Source organism: Petromyzon marinus, chromosome 56 (genome assembly GCF_048934315.1).
Source record: "Petromyzon marinus isolate PM22_M1 ecotype Great Lakes invasive population chromosome 56, UKy_Petmar_22M1.pri1.0, whole genome shotgun sequence".
Lineage (NCBI taxonomy): Eukaryota > Metazoa > Chordata > Hyperoartia > Petromyzontiformes > Petromyzontidae > Petromyzon > Petromyzon marinus.
In genome coordinates this window covers 4,526,280-4,550,700 of record NC_133722.1, presented here as the reverse complement: position 1 = coordinate 4,550,700, position 24,421 = coordinate 4,526,280, and the positions used below count along the sequence as shown (strand labels likewise).

At 58.6% G+C, this 24,421-nt stretch overlaps 1 protein-coding gene across 1 annotated transcript; it reads left to right on the top strand.

The window, feature by feature from the left end:
- The first annotated feature begins 2,709 nt into the window (after positions 1-2,709).
- Positions 2,710-24,174, top strand: ERP44 (endoplasmic reticulum protein 44). Its single transcript, XM_032975472.2, has 12 exons — positions 2,710-2,841; positions 7,752-7,821; positions 9,186-9,225; positions 11,440-11,555; positions 13,688-13,872; positions 17,698-17,813; positions 17,964-18,021; positions 18,786-18,902; positions 19,327-19,438; positions 19,783-19,924; positions 20,694-20,796; positions 20,963-24,174. The coding sequence occupies exons 1-12, from the start codon at positions 2,785-2,787 to the stop codon at positions 21,062-21,064; spliced, it is 1,218 nt and encodes a 405-aa protein (XP_032831363.1). The 5' UTR covers positions 2,710-2,784; the 3' UTR covers positions 21,065-24,174.
- The last annotated feature ends 247 nt before the right edge of the window (positions 24,175-24,421 follow it).

Genomic DNA, 24,421 nt, shown 5'->3' with positions numbered 1-24,421 from the left:
CTCTCTCTCTCTCTATTCTTTTTTTTTCCATGACCGGGTCACCGCATGGAGAGAAAACAAACATCTGGCTCCTGGATTCCCAGTAACAGCGAGCTGCCACCGCTGGGTGGTGGTGTAGCGGTGAGCGTCACCGCACATGCCTATCCAGAGGTAACGCCAGTTCGATTCCATGTCCCGGCGTGCAAGTTAAAAACAACGGGGTTTCGTTTCGATTTAAAGCTTTCGTGACTGCAGGGATTCATATTCTTGGTTCTTTCGGTAAAGTCACGTAGAAGGGAAATAATAATATCAAAAAAATAAAACAATTAAATAAAATTATCACGACGTTTCAGCCACAACGCAAGCAGCCGTCCTCAGGTGAAGAACAGAGCTGTCGGAAAGACAGCGTCTTGCGTTGTGGCCGAAACGTCGTGAGAATTGTATTGTTTTATTTTTATTATTTAATTATTTCCCTTCTACGTGACTTTACCGAAAGAACCAAGAATATGAATGGGGGTTTACTTGTTTAAACCAGCGCAGTCATTGCTCTTAAGCTTCTGCTGGAAACCGTAACCGGCAAATAGACTTCAAAACGGTTACCGGTTTATTGGTTACAGGGTGACAACCCTAGTTTATACACGGGCGACGTGTTAGTCCACGCAGCTTCAAATAAGTACCTGGAACGTTGTGTAAACATTTCATCCAGCAGTGGATTAGCCATGGCTGACGATGATGACGATTGCCATGACTCGAGATTAAAAGACGCAATTCCCCGGTATTTAAAATTAAAATAAGTTAGAAGTTCGCCTTATAATCCGGTAGCTAGGTGTGCGTGCGTGCGTGACACACAGATTGATGGTCGCGTGTTCCCAACATCGCCACGCAGTTAGTTCTGTTGAGCTGGTGGTTTGGACAAGGCTGCTCGAGACCCCCACCTTTCAGCACGCGCAATGTTGCACAACCTCGCATCTCCAAGTCACGTCTCGGCCTGCGTCTCGACGGGCAGTGGCCAACTTTGATTAAACGCCGGGGTTGCCCGAGAGCCGCCGGTTCGTTGAAGACGACGTCGCCTGCACGGTGTCCATGCCGCAGCCTTCTCGCCGCCGCGTTTTAAAGAGGGGAAGGGTGGAAATGGGTGGGTGGAAGGGAGTGGGTGGAAGGGGGTGGGTGGAGGGGGGGTGAGTGGAAGGGGGTGGGTGGAGGGGGGGTGAGTGGAAGGGGGTGGGTAGAGGGGGGTGAGTGGAGGGGGTTGGGTGGAGGGGGGTGAGTGGAGGGGGGTGGGTGGAGGGGGGTGAGTGGAAGGGGGTGGGTGGAGGGGGTGAGTGGAAGGGGGTGGGTGGAGGGGGGTGAGTGGAAGGGGGTGGGTGGAGGGGGGTGAGTGGAGGGGGGTGGGTGGAGGGGGGTGAGTGGAAGGGGGTGGGTGGAGGGGGGTGAGTGGAAGGGGGTGGGTGGAGGGGGGTGGGTGGGTGGAAGTGGGTGGGGGGAAGGGGTGGGTGGAAGTTGGTGGGTGGAAGGGGGTGGAGGGGGGTGGAGGGGGGTGGGTGGAGGGGGGAGAGTGGAGGGGGGTGAGTGGAAGGGGGTGGGTGGAGGGGGGTGAGTGGAAGGGGGTGGGTGGAGGGGGGTGAGTGGAAGGGGGTGGGTGGAGGGGCGTGAGTGGAAGGGGGTGGGTGGAAGGGGGTGAGTAGAAGGGGGTGGGTGGAGAGGGGTGAGTGGAGGGGGGTGGGTGGAGGGGGGTGAGTGGAAGGGGGTGGGTAGAGAGGGGTGAGTGGAAGGGGGTGGGTGGAGGGGGGTGAGTGGAGGGGGGTGGGTGGAGGGGGGTGAGTGGAAGGGGGTGGGTGGAGGGGGGTGAGTGGAAGGGGGTGGGTGGAGGGGGGTGAGTGGAAGGGGGTGGGTGGAGGGGGGTGGGTGGAAGGGGGTGGGGGGAAGGGGTGGGTGGAAGGGGGTGGGTGGAAGTTGGTGGGTGGAAGGGGGTGGAGGGGGGTGGGTGGAGGGGGGAGAGTGGAGGGGGGTGAGTGGAAGGGGGTGGGTGGAGGGGGGTGAGTGGAAGGGGGTGGGTGGAGGGGGGTGGGTGGAAGGGGGTGGGGGGAAAGGGTGGGTGGAAGGGGGTGGGTGGAAGGGGGTGGGTGGAAGGTGGTGGGTGGAAGGGGGTGGGTGGAAGGGGGTGGGTGGAGGGGGGTGAGTGGAAGGGAGTGGATGGAGGGGGGTGAGTGGAAGGGGGTGGGTGGAAGGGGGTGGGGGGAAGGGGTGGGTGGAAGGGGGTGGGTGGAAGTTGGTGGGTGGAAGGGGGTGGGTGGAGGGGGGTGAGTGGAGGGGGGTAGGTGGAGGGGGGTGAGTGAAAGGGGGTGGATGGAGGGGGGTGAGTGGAAGGGGGTGGGTGGAGGGGGGTGGGTGGAAGGGGGTGGGGGGAAGGGGTGGGTGGAAGGGGGTGGGTGGAAGTTGGTGGGTGGAAATTGGTGGGTGGAAGGGGGTGGGTGGAAGGGGGCGGGTGGAGGGGGATGAGTGGAGGGGGGCGGGTGGAGGGGGGCGGGTGGAAGTTGGTGGGTGGAGGGGGGCGGGTGGAAGTTGGTGGGTGGAAGAGGGTGGGTGGAAGAGGGTGGGTGGAGGGGGTGTCGCGAGAGAGGATTCGAGTGGGGGGGGGGCTGCGTGAGAGCCCCGTGTGGAGTCGAGCGACACCTGGCGACCGGTTGCGTGGAGCTAAGAAGGAGGCCTCCATCCTCCTCCCTCCTCCTCCTCCCTCCTCCATCCTCCTCCTCCCTCCTCCCCCTGCAGGCTGTTCCTGCAGTCTCCTCCCCTCTACAGCTCGCAATGGACGCGACCTCGGCACACACGGAGCGGACTCTCGCACCTCTCCTGGTGCTCGCAGTGAGTGTCCGCCTCCCCCTCCTTCCCAGCCCGTCGCCGCCAGCACAACCACCACAACCACCACCACCACCACAGCCACCACCACCACAACCACCGCCTCCCCTGCACCGTGGCAGGCCGCGCCGGCTCGCGGGCCCTGGGCCTGCCGGCCTCGACTCGTTCCGGGGGCCGCACCGCCCGGGCCACGTCTAAGGGGACACCCCCAGGGGGTAGCCCTGGAGGGGGTCCCCACCCCCTACCCACCTACCACCAACCCTCCCCTACCACGGTTCGACTCTGAACCTGGGCCACCCCATTGGGGTCTGGCGTGGCCCCCCCAGAATGTTGTGTGGTTACCGGCCTCTCTCCGGTCGGAGGAGGGGGGGGGGGTGGTGGTGATTTCTCAAGTGGACCCCCGATACCCCCTTGCTGGACCACCACCACCACGGCCCTCGAGCCGTAGAGGTCAAGGAGGGGTCCTCGACGCGGGGGTTCACGGTGGGCAGTGCCGTGGCACGGAGCGGGTGGGGGGGGGTGGAGAGGGGGCTGGCCAGGTCCGGATGTGGAGGAGATTTGAGTGTTTGTGTGTACTGTGTTGTCTCTGTGTGTAGTGTGTCTGTGTGTAGTGTCTCTGTGTGTAGTGTCTCTGTGTGTAGTGTCTCTGTGTGTAGTGTGTTGTGTTGTGTCTGTGTGTAGTGTGTCTGTGTGTAGTGTGTCTGTGTGTGTAGTGTGTTGTCTCTGTGTGTGTAGTGTGTGTGTAGTGTGTTGTCTCTGTGTGTCTGTGTGTAGTGTGTCTGTGTGTAGTGTGTCTGTGTGTAGCGTGTGTCGTATCTGTGTGGTGTCTGTGTGTGTGTTGTCTGTGCGTGAAGTGTGTTGTGTGTAGTGTTGGGTGTGTCTGTGTGTGTTGTCTCTGTGTGTGTTGTCTGTGTGTAGTGTGGTGTCTCGTGTCTGTGTGTGGTGTCTGTGTGTGTGTTGTCTGTGCGTGAAGTGTTGTCTCTGTGTAGTGTGTCGTGTCTGTGTGTAGTGTGTCGTGTCTGTGTGTGGTGTCTGTGTGTGTGTTGTCTGTGTGTGCGCGTGTTATGCGTCTGTGTGTAGTGTGTCTGTGTGTTGGCGAGCACCTATCGGTTTACGGTGTTGGTACACCACACAGAGCACACCACACAGATTACAGCACAGAGTCTACTGCACAATGAATACCCTTGTGACCTGCGTACTGTAGCAGAGTACTGTGTACAGTAGCAGTGCTGTGTACAGTAGCAGAGTGCTGTGTACAGTAGCAGAGTGCTGTGTACAGTAGCAGAGTGCTGTGTACAGTAGCAGAGTGCTGTGTACAGTAGCAGAGTGCTGTGTACAGTAGCAGAGTGCTGTGTACAGTAGCAGAGTGCTGTGTACAGTAGCAGAGTGCTGTGTACAGTAGCAGAGTGCTGTGTACAGTAGCAGTGTTGTGTACTGTAGAAGAGTACTGTGTATGTGCACACGACTGGAGTACGCTACTGGGTTAACGTGCAAAGTCTCGTGAAGGGGCCTCGTGCAGCAGTGGATAGAGACTGATGGTGTTAATTTTGGTTGTTCAAGATTCCTGTTCACGAGGTGCAGTGTGGTGGTGCTGCTGCTGCTGTCCGTGTGGGAATGGACAGTGGTGAAGATGGTTGTGTAACTTGTTGATGATGATGGTGGTGGTGATTGTTTGTTAATTATGAGCGATTGTGGTGTTCACGTGAAATGACGACGGAGGTGACGTTTGATGCTGATGGTGAAGGTGCATGACTGTTGTTGTGATTTGAATGGTTACGATGGCAACAGCAAGGGTTAAGTTGTTAGTAATATTAAGGATGATGATGATGATAATGTTAGGAGCAAAGTGATTGTGAATTGTTGATGTTTGGGCCATCTGAATTACGGCTCTCTGGCTGGACTCCGCTTTTAAATGTGGCGCCTCCTGATTGGCTGGCCCGGCCCGTGACGTCACCGGTGAGCCGCTTTACATTTGGAAGCGCGGACGGACAATGGGGGGGGGGGGGGGTCGAGTTCCGCGTTCCGATTGGTCGAGACTGTAACGCTAACTCTTATCCGGTGTACGTATTCTAGAGTGCCTGCACTTGCACGTGAATTATGTGCATGCATATTCTTGGTTCTTTCGGTAAAGTCACGTTGAAGGGAAACAACAAAATAACAAAATACATATAAAACAATTAAATAACAAAATACATATAAAACAATAAAATTTTATTGTTTTATATGTATTTTGTTGTTTCCCTTCAACGTGACTTTACCGAAAGCACCAAGAATATGAATCACTGCAGTCACGAAAGCTTTAAATCAAAATTGATGTGCATGCAGTGTACGCTTTGAAGATTATACTACAAAGTTCTCTATGAAAATGCACGGAGTTTATCTTTACGCATGAGTAATAATTAGTATAGTAAGGCCCTATGGGACTTTATATCTGCTAATACAGACACAGACTTAATGTATACACGCTTAGTGTGATAACTTTGTATTATAAAGTTAGGTGTTGTACACTGTGTGTGTGTGTACATGAACAGCTCTGTCCGTCTCTCCACTGCTGGATGATGGCCTGTGCGGACCGTGTGGGTTGTTTGACCATCCTTCACCACGCGGGTCGGTCCAAGCAGGGAGCATAGAAATACAGCGCAGCAATCGATTTTTCTGCATTGGCCCTCTGCTGCCCGCCATGGAAACCCTAGCATGGGTTGCCATGCTAGGGTTGCCATGGCAACCCTGGCATGGCAACCCTGGCATGGCAACCCGGGCATGGCAACCCTGGCATGGCAACCCTGGCATGGCAACCCTGGCATGGCAACCTGGGCATGGCAACCCTGGCATGGCAACCCGGGCATGGCAACCCTGGCATGGCAACCCGGGCATGGCAACCCGGGCATGGCAACCCTGGCATGGCAACCCTGGCATGGCAACCCTGGCATGACAACCCGAGCATGGCAACCCTGGCATGGCAACCCTGGCATGGCAACCCTGGCATGGCAACCCTGGCATGGCAACCCTGGCATGGCAACCCGGGCATGGCAACCCTGCCATGGCAACCCTGCCATGGCAACCCTGCCATGGCAACCATGGCATGGCAACCCTGGCATGGCAAACCCTGGCATGGCAACCCGGGCATGGCAACCCTGGCATGGCAACCCTGGCATGGCAACCCTGGCATGGCAACCCGGGCATGGCAACCCGGGCATGACAACCTGGGCATGGCAACCCTGGGATGGGTTGCCATGCTAGGGTTGTCATGGCAACCCTGCTATGGCAACCCTGCCATGGCAACCCTGCCATGGCAACCCTGCCATGGCAACCCGCAAGGCGTACTGCGCGCACCCTGTGTGTGCGCGCGGTGGTTTCAAGTTGGCTTTGTTTAACCGGGCGAGATCTCAAAGGTTACCGGGATAAAAGTCTCATTCGCCTGAGCGAGCTGGGTCACCGGTTCCAGCGCTGCTGTCCAGGCTTAATCCAGTGCTTGGCTTTGCGAGATGTGGTGACCTGCGTGCCAAGTGGAGGAGCGGGGGGGGTCAGGTGACTGAGACGGGCATCGGAAGTGGCGCTCAAGAGATGGCCGGACGCTCGATTCATCGTTTTAACTCTTCCCGTGAGCCGCGCGGCCTTCTGAAACGATGCGCTCCCAGAAGGCCACCTGGCTGATGAAATTTGTCGATAATCTTTTTTAGTTGTTACATAGAAATGACGGACAGGTATGGGAAGGAGGCGGTTTGTCTGCCGATTTGGCTTGCGAGTTGATTTTCGTGGTTATCCTGTGTTGTGCGTCACGGAGAGTTTTGCGTCAAACCGGGACCCATCTCGAACAGAGAGGGACCTCGCCAACACTATTTGCTCTTCGATTGAGCACATACAGCCCACTGAGATATTAGCTCTTTTTCACAGGTGACCTGGCCACACGTGATAGCTCAGTGGTGAATCGCGGTGTGGGAACTCATAGGGGGCAGCCAAATAATCTCAAGCGCACGTTTCGAAATGAGGCGGGCAGAACGGGTGGGACACAGAGAGCACGCGACCACCACGGGGAGAGGGAACGCGCGGACTCCAAATATACAACCGGCATCGAACCCACGGCCTTCCTGCGTGCCAGGCGAGGGAGAACGGCATCTCCTCGCCGCCGCGGCTCCCCTTTGGGATTCCGTTCGGCGACATCGTATCGCCACGGCGATAACTCGGCGTGTCCCTCGCGAACGAGCGTGAAGCGGATTTCCCGGGTGAACAAGCGTCGTGACGATGGCGACGGCGAGATGAGTGGCGGCCCCGGCGCCGATTTAAACAGCGAGGCACTCGAACGTTTTTTAGGCCGAACTTTTTTCTCGATCGTCATCCGATCGACGAGGTCAGAGGTCACGCTGAGCAGTGGGCCAGTACTGATGCTATGCGCGTGGCATCTCCCGAGGTCACTGTATTATTATTATCATTGTGCTTTTTTGCCCAGGAAAGCCTCCCTCAGTCTTAAGACGATTTCACAGCTATATTATTGGTTCTTTCGGTGAAGTCACGTAGACTTTACCGAAGGTATTGGCGCTGTCGAAACGGCAGCGCCAATACCTGTCGACAGCGCAAGGCAATCATCACGAAGGAAGTCGCCTCTGTGTGGGGGGCTGCCATAGTTCCACAGTGGGTGGGGGTTGATGTTGTTGCCATGTGTGTGATCCCAGTTGAGCAATTTGTGGTTTTAAGTTTTCACGTTTGGTAAGTTTGGACTGTGACGCCGGCACACGAAGGTCTACTCTTCTTGCGAATGACGTCAGGTGATCTTTACCATCCACTGTGAGCCAAGCGGGTGGCGTGTTGTCGTATTTTATGGCGAATATTGCAGCGTCACAAGCTGTGAACGCACCAGCGAATAACTGATGGCGCCACTCTTGAGCCGACTGACAGCGCTACTCTTGTATGCCATGCAGGCCACGTGGATCAGCCAGGTGCTGGGCAGCACAGTAAACCTCAACACCGAGAACGTGGACAGCATATTAGGTAACCACAGCACCCTGGCTCTGACTCACACTCTTGCTCACACCTTCACACCCCCGCTCTCGCTCACATTCATTCTAACCCCCCTCACACTCTCACACAGACCATTACAGCCTCGCTCACACTCAAATCCTCATACCCTCGCTCACCTCACTCACACCCACACACACCCTCACTCACGAGGTATCGTTTCGAATGTGGTGATGTGCAAGTAATACAGGTAAAGGTGCAGCAGACCCGCTATTGCTTGCTCGTGGGCGAGAGTCGACGAGAATGAAACTGTGACCACACGAACTTCACAGTCTTCACTGTAACTCCGCAGGCTGGCGTTGATTCGAGTTAAGCGCCACATTCTTAGTCTCGACCTAGCTCAAGCTCGACCTCAAACACTCAGGCCCAGCTCAGGCTTCGTCTCTAACATTCAGACGCAGTTCAGGGTTGGCCTCTAACACTCAGGCCCAGTTCAGCCTCAGCCTCTAACATTCAGGCCCAGTTCAGGGTTGGTCTCTAACATTCAGGCCCAGTTCAGGCTTGGCCTCTAACACTCAGGCCCAGTTCAGGCTTGGCCTCTAACACTCAGGCCTAGTTCAGGCTCGATCTCAAACACTCAGGCCCAGCTCAGGCTTGGCCTCTTGCACCAAGGCCCATCTCAGGCTTGGCCTCTAGACCCAGCTCAGGCTCGAGCCGCTCCGTTGCATACAAAGACGCGCGAGTGAGCTGCTCAGCTGTGGCCTGGCTCAAGGTCAGACTCATGGAAACATCCTGAGCATGGCTGGGACCATGCTTTGAGCCTGCTCAAGTGAAGCACACGGCTTTGAGCCATGGCTCACTTGAGCCAGAGCCAAGCCTGAGCCGAGCCGTGACTCGGGATACGGACCTCAGAATATGGATTGAAGTGTACATTAACAATGTAATATAAATAAGAATCATGTTAAGTTTCATACGGCGTCCTTTATTGAATCTCACAAAAGCTGAGGATCCACAGACGAGCGGGAAGGCTGCAGCCAGGCGGTGAGCAGCCGGTGCTACCGACAGTTGCCCAAGCTCTGCAGTCCTCTATTTCTCAGGACGTTTTCAGCCAATTAATAGATAGATTTTATTTTTTTCAACTGGAAGGGCCCAATGAGCTGCTAGGCTCTATTTTGTGGGTGTCGTGCGACGGTAGAGGTGTTGTAGGGTACAAATCATAGTGACACAAGCATGTTCACATAGGTCGCGATACAAAACGGCGAGTATCGGTACGTGCTTCATACACGTTACGGGGAACGATGAGTGTTTACACAACGTGAATGCAACGTTGCTCACCGAGCTTACCCACCCCACCCCACCCCGGGTCTGGCCCCGCGTCTCTGTGCGTCGTTTTGCAGGTTCCGCGGATCTGGTGATGGTCAACTTCTACGCGGATTGGTGAGTGCGCTCCTGTTTACACGATGTCAGAGTTTGTTGCGAGATCCGCAGTAAAATCTCTCGCGCTCGCGTTGGCCACCTCCGCCGTGCTTCCGGCGACGAGGCCCCAGCGAGCAACGCTGCTTCCCACCGGAGTTCCGCTCGTGTTGGGTCTCATTCACGTGCGTCGACGGACGGACGGACGGACGGACGGACGGACGGACGGACGGCGCGAGCACTCTCGGCATGCGCGGCGTCGTGGACAGAACGCGGGATTTTGCTGTCCTTTAATTTTGACTTAAAGCTTTCGTGACTGCAGTGATTCATATTCTTAGCTCTTTCGGTAAAGTCACGTTGGAGGGAAAGAATAAAATAATAAAATATATATTTCCAAAAAAAAAACGCCACTTCTTTCAAATGTTTCTTGCCGTTGCTTTTCACACCTGATGATGACCGTTTGTGCTATGGTCGAAACGTCGTGAGGATTTTTATTGTTTTATATATATTTTATTATTTTATTTATTCCCTTCAACGTGACTTTACCGAAAGAGCTAAGAATATGTCCTTTAATTTGTTGAGTTTTTTTTGGTCCCTTGAGTTCTCACCGTGTTACACGGACTCCAACTTGAGACTTGACAGCGCTATTTTACGAGTTGTAACACATATTGAGGGTGACTAACGCGTCGCTCTTGAACGGAGCACGGTTAGTGTTGTAGGAGCATGGGGGAAAGAGACAATGATGGGTGGAGGGAATTCCAGAGCGGAGCAGAGCGAGGGTAGAGGCAGAGAGAGAAGCGGAGTGACCTGCAGCGTGGGTGAGTTGAGGGGTTGGGGTGGTGAGTAAGTGAAGAGGTGAGAGCTTGGGAAACGAGACGATCCGGCGGTGGTTGGTGAGGGGGGCGGGTGCCGGGACCGCTTCAGAGCCCCCTAACCGTGCGCGTTGATACGATCGGTCGCCAGCGCCGTCGTACAACCCCACCAGGAGTGGGGGGGGGGAGGAGGTGTGCGACGTGGGAGCAGGGGTCGGATCATTAGCCTAAAGGTCACGGGGTCTTGTGTGGCTCCCGTCATCGCTCCTCCCCCGCCCCCCCCCCCTCCTCCACGTGGTCACGATGCCGACCCTGCCCGGCCGCTCTTGTCGATTTCGCCACGGGCCTCCTGTGCCGGCGCGCGTCCGCGCTCGGGGTGGTAGATCAGCGCCAGGGTTCGTTAGGGCCCGTTTAACGAGTCCGCGGGGGCATGCGCGGGGGCAGGGCGGGGCGGCCCGTTTGTAATTAGGGGGTTGTAATTGGCGTTGCTCCCCGGTCCTCCGTGGCGCGCCCTTTGTTTAATTCCGGCTAATGTAGCGAGCAGGCACGCGGACAGCCTAACGAGCGCACGCGCGGATTCGTATTATTATTATTATTATTATCGCTGCGACTGAGTGCGCTCGTGTTACCCCGGGAGAGCCTCGCCGAGTCTCGAGGCTTCCCTCTCAGGAGGGTCCTGCCAAGTCCGTCACAGTAGGGGTGGGGCGGGCGCGACGATGCTGCGCGGTCCCGGTCGAGCGCTTTGCAGGCGGCATTTGAGAGCATCGGGATGTTTCGGCCGATGCCGCTCGTTTACGCTGTCCGGTTTTATTTACGTGATGGGAGCAGCCCGGAGGGCGGAGAATATTCGGCACGCTGCGCGCATTAAAGCGCCCGGGTCAGGAATCGAACCCGGGCGCTCGTTGCTGTGAGGCACGAGTGTCACCGCTGCAACGCGGCCGCCGCTCTCCGTGCGCTCTCGCGTTCTCTTCACCACACGTCACGCGTGTGTGGTGCGCGTGTGTGTGGTGCGCGTGTGTGTGGTGCGCGTGTGTGTGGTGCGCGTGTGTGGTGCGCGTGTGTGGTGCGCGTGTGTGGTGCGCGTGTGTGGTGCGCGTGTGTCACGCACGTGGTGCACGTGTGTGGTGCGCGTGTGTGTGGTGCGCGTGTGTGTGGTGCGCGTGTGTGTGGTGCGCGTGTGTGGTGCGCGTGTGTGGTGCGCGTGTGTGGTGCGCGTGTGTGGTGCGCGTGTGTGGTGCGCGTGTGTGGTGCGCGTGTGTGGTGCGCGTGTGTGTGGTGCGCGTGTGTGGTGCGCGTGTGTGTGGTGCGCGTGTGTGGTGCGCGTGTGTGGTGCGCGTGTGTGGTGCGCGTGTGTGGTGCGCACGTGTCACGCACGTGGTGCACGCGTGTCACGCACGTGGTGCACGTGTGTGTTATGCGTGTGTAGGTGCCGCTTCAGTCAGATGCTGCACCCCGTGTTTGACGAGGCCGCCCACATAGTGCAGCAGGAGTTCCCGGGGGACAACTCCATCGTGTTCGCGCGCGTCGACTGTGAACTCCAAGGTGCCCGCAGACCCACCTCGTCGCTCTCGCATCATCACGCTGGCATCATCGCTCACACACACAGACACACAAAGACAAAGATCCCCCGTATGCCCTGAACAGACTGTTGGGACAAGTGCTGTTAGCGAGCACCTATGAAGGCGGGCACGGTACACGAGGGGGTGGGTGGCCAGCACCACGCCCGACCGCCTTTGCCTCTCCAGTGGCGATGTTTACACACCGCACCAGGTACTCGTTTGAGGCCGAGTTGACCTAGGGGAGGCCCCAGACCGGTTCAGAAAATCGCCACTGGTGTTGGCCGTGAGCGGGAATCGAACCCATGTCACCGGGTTCATAGCGCAGCGCGCTAACCACTACACCACCGCTCCCCACACACAGACACACACACACATGCACACACATACATACACACACACATATACACACAGACACACACCGAGCTTTGGCTAAGCAAAACTCAGCACATCCCCCTGGACCAATCCCCTCGCCTACACTCGCTGTTCTCTGTGTCACGGCCAATCAGCCAGGCAGCCCTCTCCCTTCTCCACTCCCCCGAGGGGGGGTGGGGGGGGGATGCGCACAGCCCATCGCTGGCGTGGCCTTTAATTGGTGGCGATTAATGGCTTTAATTGGCAGAGTGGAGGCACGGCCGCCCCACCCAGGAGAGTTGATAACAACAACAATGACCATCCCAGCAGCGGTGGTGGTGACGGCGGTAGGAGTGGGAGTGTGAGTGGGAGGGAGCGTGCGAGTGTAAATAAAGCGTTTCAAGTGTGAGTGGGAGCGTGGGAGTGTGAGAGTGGGAGCGAGCGTACGAGTGGGAGGGAGGGAGCGAGCGAGCGTGCGTGAGCGTGAGGGGTAGCGAGCGTTGGAGCGTGAGTGGGAGCGAGCGTGAGTGGGAGCGAGCGTGAGTGGGAGCGAGCGTGAGTGGGAGCGAGCGTGAGTGGGAGCGAGCGTGAGTGGGAGCGAGCGTGAGTGGGAGCGAGCGTGAGTGGGAGCGTGCGTGAGTGGGAGCGTGCGTGAGGGGTAGCGAGCGTTGGAGCGTGAGTGGGAGCGTGCGTGAGTGAGTGGGAGCGTGCGTGCGTGTGCGAGTGGGAGTGTGCATGAGTGAGTGGGAGCGTGAGTGAGTGAGTGGGAGCGTGCGTGAGTGAGTGGGAGCGTGCGTGAGTGAGTGGGAGCGTGCATGCCTGAGTGGGAGCGTTGGAGCGTGAGTGGGAGCGAGCGTGCATAAGTGGGAGTGTGCATGAGTGGGTAGGAGCGTGCGTGAGTGGGAGCGTGCATGAGTTGGTGGGAGCATGCATGCATGAGTGGGAGCGAGTGTGAGTGGGAGCGAGTGTGAGCGAGAGCGTGCGTGAGTGGGAGTGAGCGTGAGGGATAGCGAGCGTTGGAGCGTGAGTGGGAGCGTGCGTGAGTGAGTGGGAGGGTGCGTGCCTGAGTGGGAGCGTGCGTGCGTTGGAGCGTGAGTGGGAGCGAGCGTGAGTGGGAGCGTTGGAGCGTGAGTGGGAGCGAGCGTGCATAAGTGGGAGTGCGCGTGAGTGGGTAGGAGCGTGCGTGAGTGGGTGGGAGCGTGCGTGTAAGCATGCATGCGTGAGTGGGTGGAGCATGCATGAGTGAGTCGCAGCGTGAGTGGGAGCGTGCGTGAATGGGAGCGAGCGTGCGAACGTCGGATAACAAGGGGTAGGCGAGGGCGGTTCCTCGCGACTCGTTAGCGCAAGGTGCGCAAAGCCAATTACACGCGCACAGGGACACGTTTAGTGAGTAATGGTCGCAAACCACGACGCACTCATCCGCTCGCCCGCTCTCTCGCTCGCCCACGTCATCACCGTGCGGGGCGCCCCGCCAGCACAGCGGGGCGCTGGACGCGTAGAGCGTGGACGCACGCGCATCGTGCCGCTGGACGGGAGGTGATGAGGGCGGGCGGGGGGGGGGGGGCGCGTGTGGCGGCGTCACGGTGGCCAGTTTTGCCGAATTCATGAAATCGCACCGCACGTCGTCAATCCTGAGTCTCGAGTCTCGGTGAGAGGTACCTTCTGAGTTTAACGAGAGGAATCGCAACAACGGTAATAATAATTCACACGCCAAACGACCTTTAAACTTTACCCTCCGTCTCCCCCCCCCCCCCCCCTCCACAGCGGAGCTGGCGCAGCGGTACCGCATCTCCAAGTACCCGACTATGAAGGTGTTCAAGAGCGGGCGGATGATGCGGCGCGAGTTCCGCGGGCAGCGCTCCGCCGCCGCGCTCGCCGACTTTGTGCGCCAGCAGACGCTCGATCCCGTGCTGCGGCTCGAAACCCTCGACCAGCTGGACGACATCGACGTGAGCCGCGCTCCACCCCAGATCCACCCCAGATCCACCCTAGATCCACCCCTGATCCACCCCAGATCCACCCCAGATCCACCCCAGATCCACCCCAGATCCACCCCTGATCCACCCCCGATCCACCCCAGATCCACCCCAGATCCACCCCTGATCCACCCCAGAACCACCCCAGATCCACCCCAGATCCACCCCTGATCCACCCCTGATCCACCCCAGATCCACCCCAGAACCACCCCAGATCCACCCCAGATCCACCCCCGATCCACCCCTGATCCACCCCAGATCCACCCCCGATCCACCCCAGATCCACCCCCGATCCACCCCCCATCTACCCCAGATCCACCCCAGATCCACCCCCGATCCACCCCAGATCCACCCCTGATCCACCCCAGATCCACCCCAGATCCACCCCTGATCCACCCCTGATCCACCCCAGAACCACTCCAGATCCACCCCTGATCCACCCCTGATCCACCCCTGATCCACCCACACTCCACCCCACGCTCTACCATGGCTGTAATCTGGCTGTCGGGATACCTACGGTCTGGCTCCAGTGTGCCACCATTCTGCTCTGTGATCTTGTTGTCTCTGCTCTGACTGCTATCTGACTGTCTCTGACTGCTATCTGACTGTCTCTGACTGCTATCTGACTGTCTCTGCTCTGACTGGCTCTGCTCTGACTGTCTCTGACTGCTATCTGACTGTCTCTGACTGCTATCTGACTGTCTCTGCTCTGAGTGTCTCTGCTCTGACTGTCTCTGCTCTGACTGCTATCTGACTGTCTCTGATTGCTTTCTGACTGTCTCTGCTCTGACTGTTATCTGACTGTCTCTGCTCTGACTGCTATCTGACTGTCTCTGCTCTGACTGCTATCTGACTGTCTCTGACTGCTATCTGACTGTCTCTGACTGCTATCTGACTGTCTCTGCTCTGACTGCTATCTGACTGTCTCTGACTGCTATCTGACTGTCTCTGCTCTGACTGCCATCTGACTGTCTCTGACTGCTATCTGACTGTCTCTGCTCTGACTGCCATCTGACTGTCTCTGCTCTGACTGTTATCTGACTGTCTCTGACTGCTATCTTGCTGTCTCTGCTCTGACTGCTGTCTGACTGTCTCTGACTGCCATCTGACTGTCTCTGACTGCCATCTGACTGCCATCTGACTGTCTCTGACTGCCATCTGACTGTCTCTGCTCTGACTGCTATCTGACTGTCTCTGACTGCCATCTGACTGTCTCTGCTCTGACTGCTATCTGACTGTCTCTGCTCTGACTGCTATCTGACTGTCTCTGACTGCTATCTGACTGTGTCTGCTCTGACTGCTATCTGACTGTGTCTGCTCTGACTGTTATCTGACTGTCTCTGCTCTGATTGCTATCTGACTGTGTCTGCTCTGACTGTTATCTGACTGTCTCTGCTCTGATTGCTATCTGACTGTCTCGCTCTGACTGCTATCTGACTGTCTCTGCTCTGACTGCTATCTGACTGTCTCTGACTGCCATCTGACTGTCTCTGCTCTGACTGCTGTCTGACTGTCTCTGACTGCTGTCTGACTGTCTCTGACTGCTATCTGACTGTCTCAGCTCTGACTGCTATCTGACTGTCTCTGCTCTGACTGCTATCTGACTGTCTCTGACTGCCATCTGACTGTCTCTGCTCTGACTGCTATCTGACTGTCTCTGACTGCTGTCTGACTGTCTCTGACTGCTATCTGACTGTCTCTGCTCTGACTGCCATCTGACTGTCTCTGACTGCCATCTGAGTGTCTCTGCTCTGACTGCTATCTGACTGTCTCTGACTGCTATCTGACAGTCTCTGCTCTGACTGCTATCTGACTGTCTCTGACTGCCATCTGACTGTCTCTGCTCTGACTGCTATCTGACTGTCTCTGACTGCTATCTGACTGTCTCTGCTCTGACTGCTATCTGACTGTCTCTGACTGCCTGCTATCTGACTGTCTCTGACTGCTATCTGACTGTCTTTGCTCTGACTGCTATCTGACTGTCTCTGCTCTGACTGCTATCTGACTGTCTCTGACTGCTATCTGACTGTCGCTGACTGCTATCTGACTGTCTCTGCTCTGATTGCTATCTGACTCTCTCTGACTGCTATCTGGCTGTCTCTGACTGCTATCTGACTGTCTCTGCTCTGACTGCTATCTGGCTGTCTCTGCTCTGACTGCTATCTGACTGTCTCTGCTCTGACTGCTATCTGACTGTCTCTGCTCTGACTGCTATCTGACTGTCTCTGCTCTGACTGCTATCTGACTGTCTCTGCTCTGACTGCTATCTGGCTGTCTCTGCTCTGACTGCTATCTGACTGTCTCTGCTCTGACTGCTATCTGGCTGTCTCTGCTCTGACTGCTATCTGACTGTCTCTGCTCTGACTGCTATCTGACTGTCTCTGCTCTGACTGCTATCTGACTGTCTCTGCTCTGACTGCCATCTGACTGTCTCTGACTGCTATCTGCCTGTCTCTGCTCTGACTGCTATCTGCCTGTCTCTGCTCTGACTGCTATCTGCCTGTCTCTGCTCTGACTGCTATCTGACTGTCTCTGCTCTGACTGCCATCTGACTGTCTCTGCTCTGACTGCTATCTGCCTGTCTCTGCTCTGACTGCTATCTGACTGTCTCTGACTGCTATCTGACTGTCTCTGCTCTGACTGCTATCTGCCTGTCTCTGCTCTGACTGCCATCTGCCTGTCTCTGCTCTGACTGCTATCTGACTGTCTCTGCTCTGACTGCTATCTGCCTGTCTCTGCTCTGACTGCTATCTGACTGTCTCTGACTGCTATCTGACTGTCTCTGCTCTGACTGCTATCTGACTGTCTCTGCTCTGACTGCTATCTGCCTGTCTCTGCTCTGACTGCCATCTGACTATCTCTGCTCTGACTGCTATCTGACTGTCTCTGCTCTGACTGCTATCTGACTGTCTCTGCTCTGACTGCTATCTGACTGTCTCTGCTCTGACTGCTATCTGCCTGTCTCTGACTGCTATCTGCCTGTCTCTGCTCTGACTGCCATCTGACTGTCTCTGCTCTGACTGCTATCTGACTGTCTCTGCTCTGACTGCTTTCTGACTGTCTCTGCTCTGACTGCTATCTGACTGTCTCTGCTCTGACTGCTATCTGACTGTCTCTGCTCTGACTGCTATCTGCCTGTCTCTGACTGCTATCTGCCTGTCTCTGCTCTGACTGCCATCTGACTGTCTCTGCTCTGACTGCTATCTGACTGTCTCTGCTCTGACTGCTTTCTGACTGTCTCTGCTCTGACTGCTATCTGCCTGTCTCTGCTCTGACTGCTATCTGCCTGTCTCTGCTCTGACTGCTTTCTGACTGTCTCTGCTCTGACTGCTTTCTGACTGTCTCTGCTCTGACTGCTATCTGCCTGTCTCTGCTCTGACTGCTATCTGCCTGTCTCTGCTCTGACTGCTATCTGACTGTCTCTGCTCTGACTGCTATCTGACTGTGTCTGCTCTGACTGCTATCTGACTGTCTCTGCTCTGACTGCTATCTGCCTGTCTCTGCTCTGACTGCTATCTGACTGTATTGTATTTACTTGTCATTTTGGTGACAACCCAGGAGGTAACTCTTGCAAACGAGACTCCGATCGTAGCCTCTCGACTCCCCTCTCTCCTGGAATAAATAATTCACGCGGGGGACTTGCGCCGTGTCTCCGAATCAGGCCGATCGCCCCGTGTGCGTGTGTGTGTGTGTGTGCGTCTCGCGTGGTTCGTTGTGCGTGCTTGCGTGCATGTCGTTGTGCGTGCGTGCGCTCGCCTGCGTGCGTGCATGTGTGCGTGCTTGCGTGACGCAACACAGCGCAGCAAGAGAACGATCATCGGCTACTTTGAGGAGCAGGAGGGGGAGAACTACCGCACGTTCCTGCGCGTCGCGCACGTCCTGCGGGAGGACTGTGTCTTCTACGCTGCCTTCGGGTGCGCGCGACGCACACGCACGCACGCACGCACGCACACAAGCGCATACGCACATGCACGCGGGCACGTGCGCGTTCCGTCCCGTGCTAACGCAAGCGCGCGTTCCGTTCCGTGCGAACGCGTGTGTGTGTGTGCGCGTGTTCCGTGTAGAGACATCTCCAAGCCCGAGCGGTTTTCGGGAGACAACATCATCTACCGGCCAGCAGGGGTGAGGGGGTCCACCGCTCACGCACACAGACACAAAGACAGAGATACACCGTGTCGTCCGCACTGGCTGTTTGGACAAGTGCTATGAGCGGGTACCGATAAAGCAGCGTAGTAGTTGGCATACTGCCCTACGAAATCTGTATTGGGTATTTCATATGTAATGTGTACAATGGTTATTAAACCGAAGGCTTGCGCCGGTTTCATGAGTCTGGGTTATTGCATCCTGGACTTAGACTCCATAGACCCACGGAGTCCTCGCACAGAGACCCACGGAGTCCTCGCACAGAGACCCACGGAATCATCACACAGAGACCCATGGAGTCACACAGAGACCCACGGAGTCCTCGCACAGAGACCCATGGACTCACACAGAGAACCACGGACTCGCACAGAGACCCACGGAGTCACACAGAGACCCACGGAATCCTCGCACAGAGCCCCACGGACTCGCACAGAGACTGACAGACTCCTTGCACAGAGACCCACGGACTCTCAGAGACTCACAGACTCAATTCTAGATTTGAAGCTTTCGTGACTGCAAGGATCCATACTCTTTGGTTCTATTCGGTAAAGTCACGTATTTTTAGCTACGTGACTTTACCGAATAGAACCAAAGAGTACTCACAGACTCCTCGCACAGAGCCCCACGGACTCGCAGAGACCCACGGTCAATCGACCTTAAAGGCCCCGCGCCGGTCGTGCCTTGGCGTTGCCGGTGGAGGAAACGCCACGCGTGCGCCCGTGTCTCCGTTGTCGTGCCCCCAGGAGAAGAACCCGGACATGGTGTTCCTGGGCACGCTCAAGAACCAGGAGCTGCTGTTCGCGTGGACGCAGGACAAGTGCGTGCCACTCGTCCGGGAGATCACATTCGAGAACGGAGAGGTGGGTGCGGCGTCGTGTCTCCCTGGAGCCATCGCCACTGCTACCGCCGTCGTCGCCACGGCCACCACCGCCGCCGCTCCGTATTGTCGCACGGCCCCCACGCTAGTTGCGACGGTTGTATGGCCGCGGGAGTGTGGTCCCCGCTCGTTGCTGTGGCTCGCCGTTCGAATCCCGCGGGCCACCCTGGTTAATGCGGCGATGTGCATTCACCACAACACTACCACACGCCGTCTGCATCACAGTGGATGGCACACGATGGCTCTTCTGGGGCGATCGGTCCGTACGTTGGCGCGAGCGGGCGGGGCGATCAGGCCGTACGTTGGTGCGGGTGGGCGGGGCCATCGGCCCGTACGTTGGCGCGAGCGGGCGGGGCTATGCGACTGGTCGCGTGACTGTGGTTGACGCCGGCGTTGCCGGGTGGCAGGAGCTGACGGAGGAGGGGCTCCCCTTCCTCATCCTCTTCCACAATCGCGAGGACGAGGAGACGCTCAGCCGCTTCCAGCTGGAGGTGGCTCGCCAGCTCATCAGCGAGAAGGGTACGTCGCTACCGCACTACCGCCACCACTACCAGCATCATCAGCGGCAAACACTACCGTCGCCACTACCACCAGCACTACTACCACTACCGTCACCACGACTGCCACCGTCAGCACGACCACCACCGCTGCCACCACCGCTGCCACCACCACTGCCACCACCACTGCCACCACCACTATCACCAGCAATACTAGCACTCCCACCAGCGCTACCGTCATTATCACGACCACGAGAGGGTGGGTTGGTGGATGAGCGATTGGGGTGAGCGGGCGGGCGAGCGGACGGGCGAGCGGACGGGCAAGTGGACGTGCGGGCGAGTGGACGAGCGAGCGGCTGTTCGCAGGGTCGATAAACTTCCTGCACGCGGACTGCGAGAAGTTCCGGCACCCACTGCAGCACATCAATAAGAGTCCCAAGGACTGCCCCGTGATCGCCATCGACAGCTTCAAGCATATGTACGTGTTCCCCAACGTGAACGACATGATGTGAGTACCCGCAACGCTGGCACGCCCGCCCGCTCACTCGCCCGCTCACTCGCCCGCTCACTCACCCGCTCGCTCACTCGCCCGCTCGCTCACCCGCACGGCCACTAATTCACTAACTTATTCGTGCACTCACTTGCACACTCAGTCCCTTAGTTGCTCGCTCACGGTACACTCGCTCAAGTGTTCACTCACTCACGGTTCACTCCCTTACTCACTCACCCGCACGGCCACTAACTCACTAACTCATTCGTTCACGATTCACTCGCACACGTGTTCGCTCCCAACCTCGCTCACTTACACGCATACTCATTCACTCACTCGCATGCTCGCTCATCATGTTTGTCCGACTGCGATTGTCCGCCTGTATCTGTCAAGCTGTCTGTCTTGTGCACAGTGTGGACATGCCGGCCTGAATAGGCGATTGCTCACAGCACTTTCCCCAACAGGCTGTTGAAGTATATACACAGGGCATCCTTTACCTTTGGAGCGGTAGCGTAGTGGTTTGCGCACTGTGCTACGAACCCGGTCGACATCGGTTGTTAATATCTGATCCGAGCCAAGGCCTCTCCTAGGGCGACTCGGTCTTTAATCAGTGCCTGGTGCGTTGGTAACTTCGCCACCGGGGAGACAAAGGCGGCCGGGCTCGGCTCCGGCCGCGCCAGCATCTCGTGCGCCGTTCCGGCCTCACCGGGGCGCTGGCCGACAGCGCTTGCCCCGGCGGGTCCTTGTGAGCTACACGAGGGGACCTTTGTCTGTGTGTGCACCACAGGGTGCCCGGCAAGCTGAGGCAGTTTGTGCTGGACCTACACTCGGGAAAGCTGCACCGGGAATTCCACCACGGTCCCGATCCGACACAGGTGGTCGAGGAGCAGGTGAGGGGACACACACACACACACTCACTCTGACAGAGGTACACACACAGTGACGCAGCGTTGTGCATGGTCATATAGACACAGCATCACGTGGTTGCTCTGCCCCCCCCACCCCGCCCGCCACTCCCTGTGCCCCCCCCCCTCCCGCCGTCCCCTCCCCGTGTAGTTTGTGGTGGAGTCCAGCGACCCCCCAGAGAGCTCGTTCCAGAAGCTGGCCCCCAGCGACCGACGCTACACCATCCTCAAGAGAGACCGCGACGAGCTCTGAGACGCCCCCACCACCTCGCTCGCCACTCGCCGCACCGCTCTCCTCCCTTCCCCTTACCTCCCGGTCACGTCACTTCAACCTGCCTCACCTCTCGCTGACCTCCCGCTGTCCTGACCCCTCGGCTTGCCCTCCTCACCCCTTGCTCACCGTCAACAAACTGCCCCCAAGGGCTCCCACCACCGCCACCAACACCACCCCCGTCCTCACCGCCACCCTCACCCGCACCGCCACCCTCACCTCCACCCTCACCTCCACCCGCACCGCTACCCACACCGCCACCCACACCACCACCCACACCGCCACCCACACCGCCACCCACACCGCCAATCCACACCGCCACGGGGAACTATCCTCGGAAGCCCCACAGCTGTTTTTGCGAGTGGCAGCAGTGGCGCGATTGAGGGGGGGGGGGGGGCTACAATCACTATCACGCGTTTCCCTGGGTGGAAATCCGCGGAATGAATCTTCATCTCGGAGAGATCCGGGCACGTTCAGAGAGCTATGAGAGGGGGGGGGGGGTAGGTTGGGGTGGGGGGGGGAGTCACTCCGGGCTTCCGAGGATCTTTACTTCCATCCCGTGCCGGACAGCCGGACGCTTCCCCGGGTGCGTCACGTGGGTGGGTGTACCGTCCCGTCGCTGGGAGGCTCGCGCCACGGGGAGGAGGGGGGGGGGGGAGAGGAGGGGGGGGGGAGGAGGAGGGAGTCGCAGATCGCTGGCAAAGGCTTCCCACTCGTTTCTCCGGTTTGGGTCTTCCCATCGATGTTCCCGGCAGGGTGTTATGTCTGCGTTTACAAGGTCGCGCGAGGTTATGGCGTTAGAATGGTCACGGCGACGACGACGACGACGACGACGACGACGACGACGATGAAGAGGTGCATAAGTAGCGGCGTCGTTGGGGTTGAGGGTCGGGCTGGAAAAGTCGCCGTTCCACCGCCCGGGTTGGTTGGTCGGCGGGGTCCTCCCGGCCGTCACAAAGCCGCGTTGGAGAGATTCGAGGGGACGTTGTTTGGCCCGGGGGAACAACTCAGTCGGCCCGGGGGGGGGGGGGGGGGGGGAGAGTCTCGATCCCCAGAGCGGCCAGGGTCGTGAGACGCCACATGGCCGGCGCGGAGGGCGGCTTTGCCGAGCATGGCGCTTAGGGAGGAGTCCCTTGGAGGGTTGCGGGGTGAGCGGCGACGCCGGGCGGTTTACCCACGAGTCTCCTTCCCGTGCGGTGCCCACCACCATCGCCATCGCGTCCACCGCCACAATCATCGCGCCCCACCATCATCGTCATCGCCACCACAATCATCGCCCCACCATCATCGTCATCGCCACCACAATCGCCATCACCTCGGTCGTCGTTGACCGTCAAGGCTGCGGTCCTCGCCCGGACGATCTCCGGGTCTCACCGCCGCTCACTCCGCTCACTCGCCTCCCCCGCGGGCGACAGAGCCGGCGAGCGGGCGGGCGGAGCCCCTCGCCGGCCGAGCGTGGATCGAGCGTGGATCTTCGTCCCCCCGCTTTCGTCGCCGGGACGGACGGAGCCGCTCGCCCGTCGCGGCCGGCAGACTCTTGCCATCGGCCCGCTCACGTGTCCGCCGCCAGCGTGCTGACGAGACCCCACCCGGCCTGGGTTGGTCCGACCAGCATCAGCTGCGAGCAGCCAAGCCCGGAAAACTAGAAAGCGCTCTCCCCGCTCGATGGACGGAAAGGAACGTGGGAGGTTGGTCGTAAACAGCAACAGTGGCAGCAGCGCCAACGGCGTCGTCGCCAGCGGCGTCGTTGTCAACGGCGTCGTCGCCAGCGGCGTCGTCGCCAACGGCGTCGTCGCCAACGGCGTCATCAGCAGCAGCGTCGTCAGCAGCAGCGTCGTCTCCAACGGCGTCGTCGCCAACGGCGTCGTCAGCAGCAGCCGGCTCTGCGTCTTCTCTTGCGCCGTGCCGTGGCCGCGTGTTCAGCGCAACCTCCGGCGTTTCGCCGCAGGGGCCGGGAGCTCCTGAAGAAGCTCCCGGGCACGCGGAGCGAAACGTCGGGCATCGCGCCGAAAAGGGCACGTGGCGCCGGGACACAACCGCAGCACAACCCCACATCCACTGTTGACTCTGACTGCTGTCACCAGGCACCTCATCAAGTGCCAAGGGATGACGACGACGACGATGACGATGGGTCATGTTGATCTTTAAAGAGGGTTGGCACTTGTGGGTTTCCCGGTTGACAGCAAGTTACGGCGTGACCGCATTAACACGTGACCACACTGCCACGTGCACTCGTGCGTGAACACGTGACCACGCTGCCACGTGCACTCGTGCGTGAACACGTGACCACGCTGCCACGTGCCCTCGTGCGTGAACACGTGACCGCACTCCCGCTTGCGCTGTCGCGTGAACGCACGACCGTGCTGCCACGAGTGCTAGCACGTGACCACGCTGCCACGTGCGACAACACGTGACCGCGCGTTTCCGCGTTGTTTGCCGCTGCTCGGCGCGACGTCCCGACGTTTCGCCGCGCGCGCCGGGACCTCCTCCGGGAGCTCTGCAAAGAGCCGCGTCGATTCGGATCGCGCGGCCAGCGCTTGATTTCAGCCGGAAACCCGGCACGCCGCATCGTGTATACCTCCCACCGCCGTCCGTGGCTGCCGCACGCACGCACCGCACGCACGCACGTGCCAGCCAGCGACCCGGAAATTACCCAGTGACCCAAATTGAGCCCTTGGCTGCACGCACGAGGTTGGACGCGTCTGTGGCGACCAGTTGCTCGCCACTCACAGTGGAGAACGGACTCCCCCCCCCCCCTCCTCCCCCTGCCCCCTCCCCACCGCCCCCCCCCCCGGCCCCCCCTGTCGGGTGGCGATCTCCGAGCGACGCGTTCCATCGTCACGGCGACTGGCGGAGGAGGTCGCCACGGTCCTCGGTGCTCCCCTCGCTCGGACGTGGACAAAGCAGCCGCGGCGACTGAGTTGTGCGGTCGAGGAGGAGGGGGGGGGGTCGGGTTGAGTCACCCCCCCCCCCCCCACCACCTCCTCGACACAGAGCCACGTGCCCCGCGTGCCGGGGGCAGGTTCCGTTGAACGTCGAGTGTCCGTTCGTTTTTGACCGTTCATTGAAAAGGAAGCAAAGTGACCATTTGAGCTGAAGCGTTGCGAGCTGTGCTTGGACAGAGTGGTGTGTGGGTGGTGTGTGTGGGTGTGTGGCGAGTGAGTGGGTGGGTGGTGAGGGGCTGGTGTGGTGGGTGGTGAGTGGGTGGGTGGGTGGTGAGTTGGTGGTGAGGGGGCTGGTGTTGGTGGGTGGTGTAAATAGCGGTGGTGGCGTCTATGAGACGTATACTTAGACAAACACGTCGACAATTCTCCTTCACAAATCTTGCTCCCCGCATTA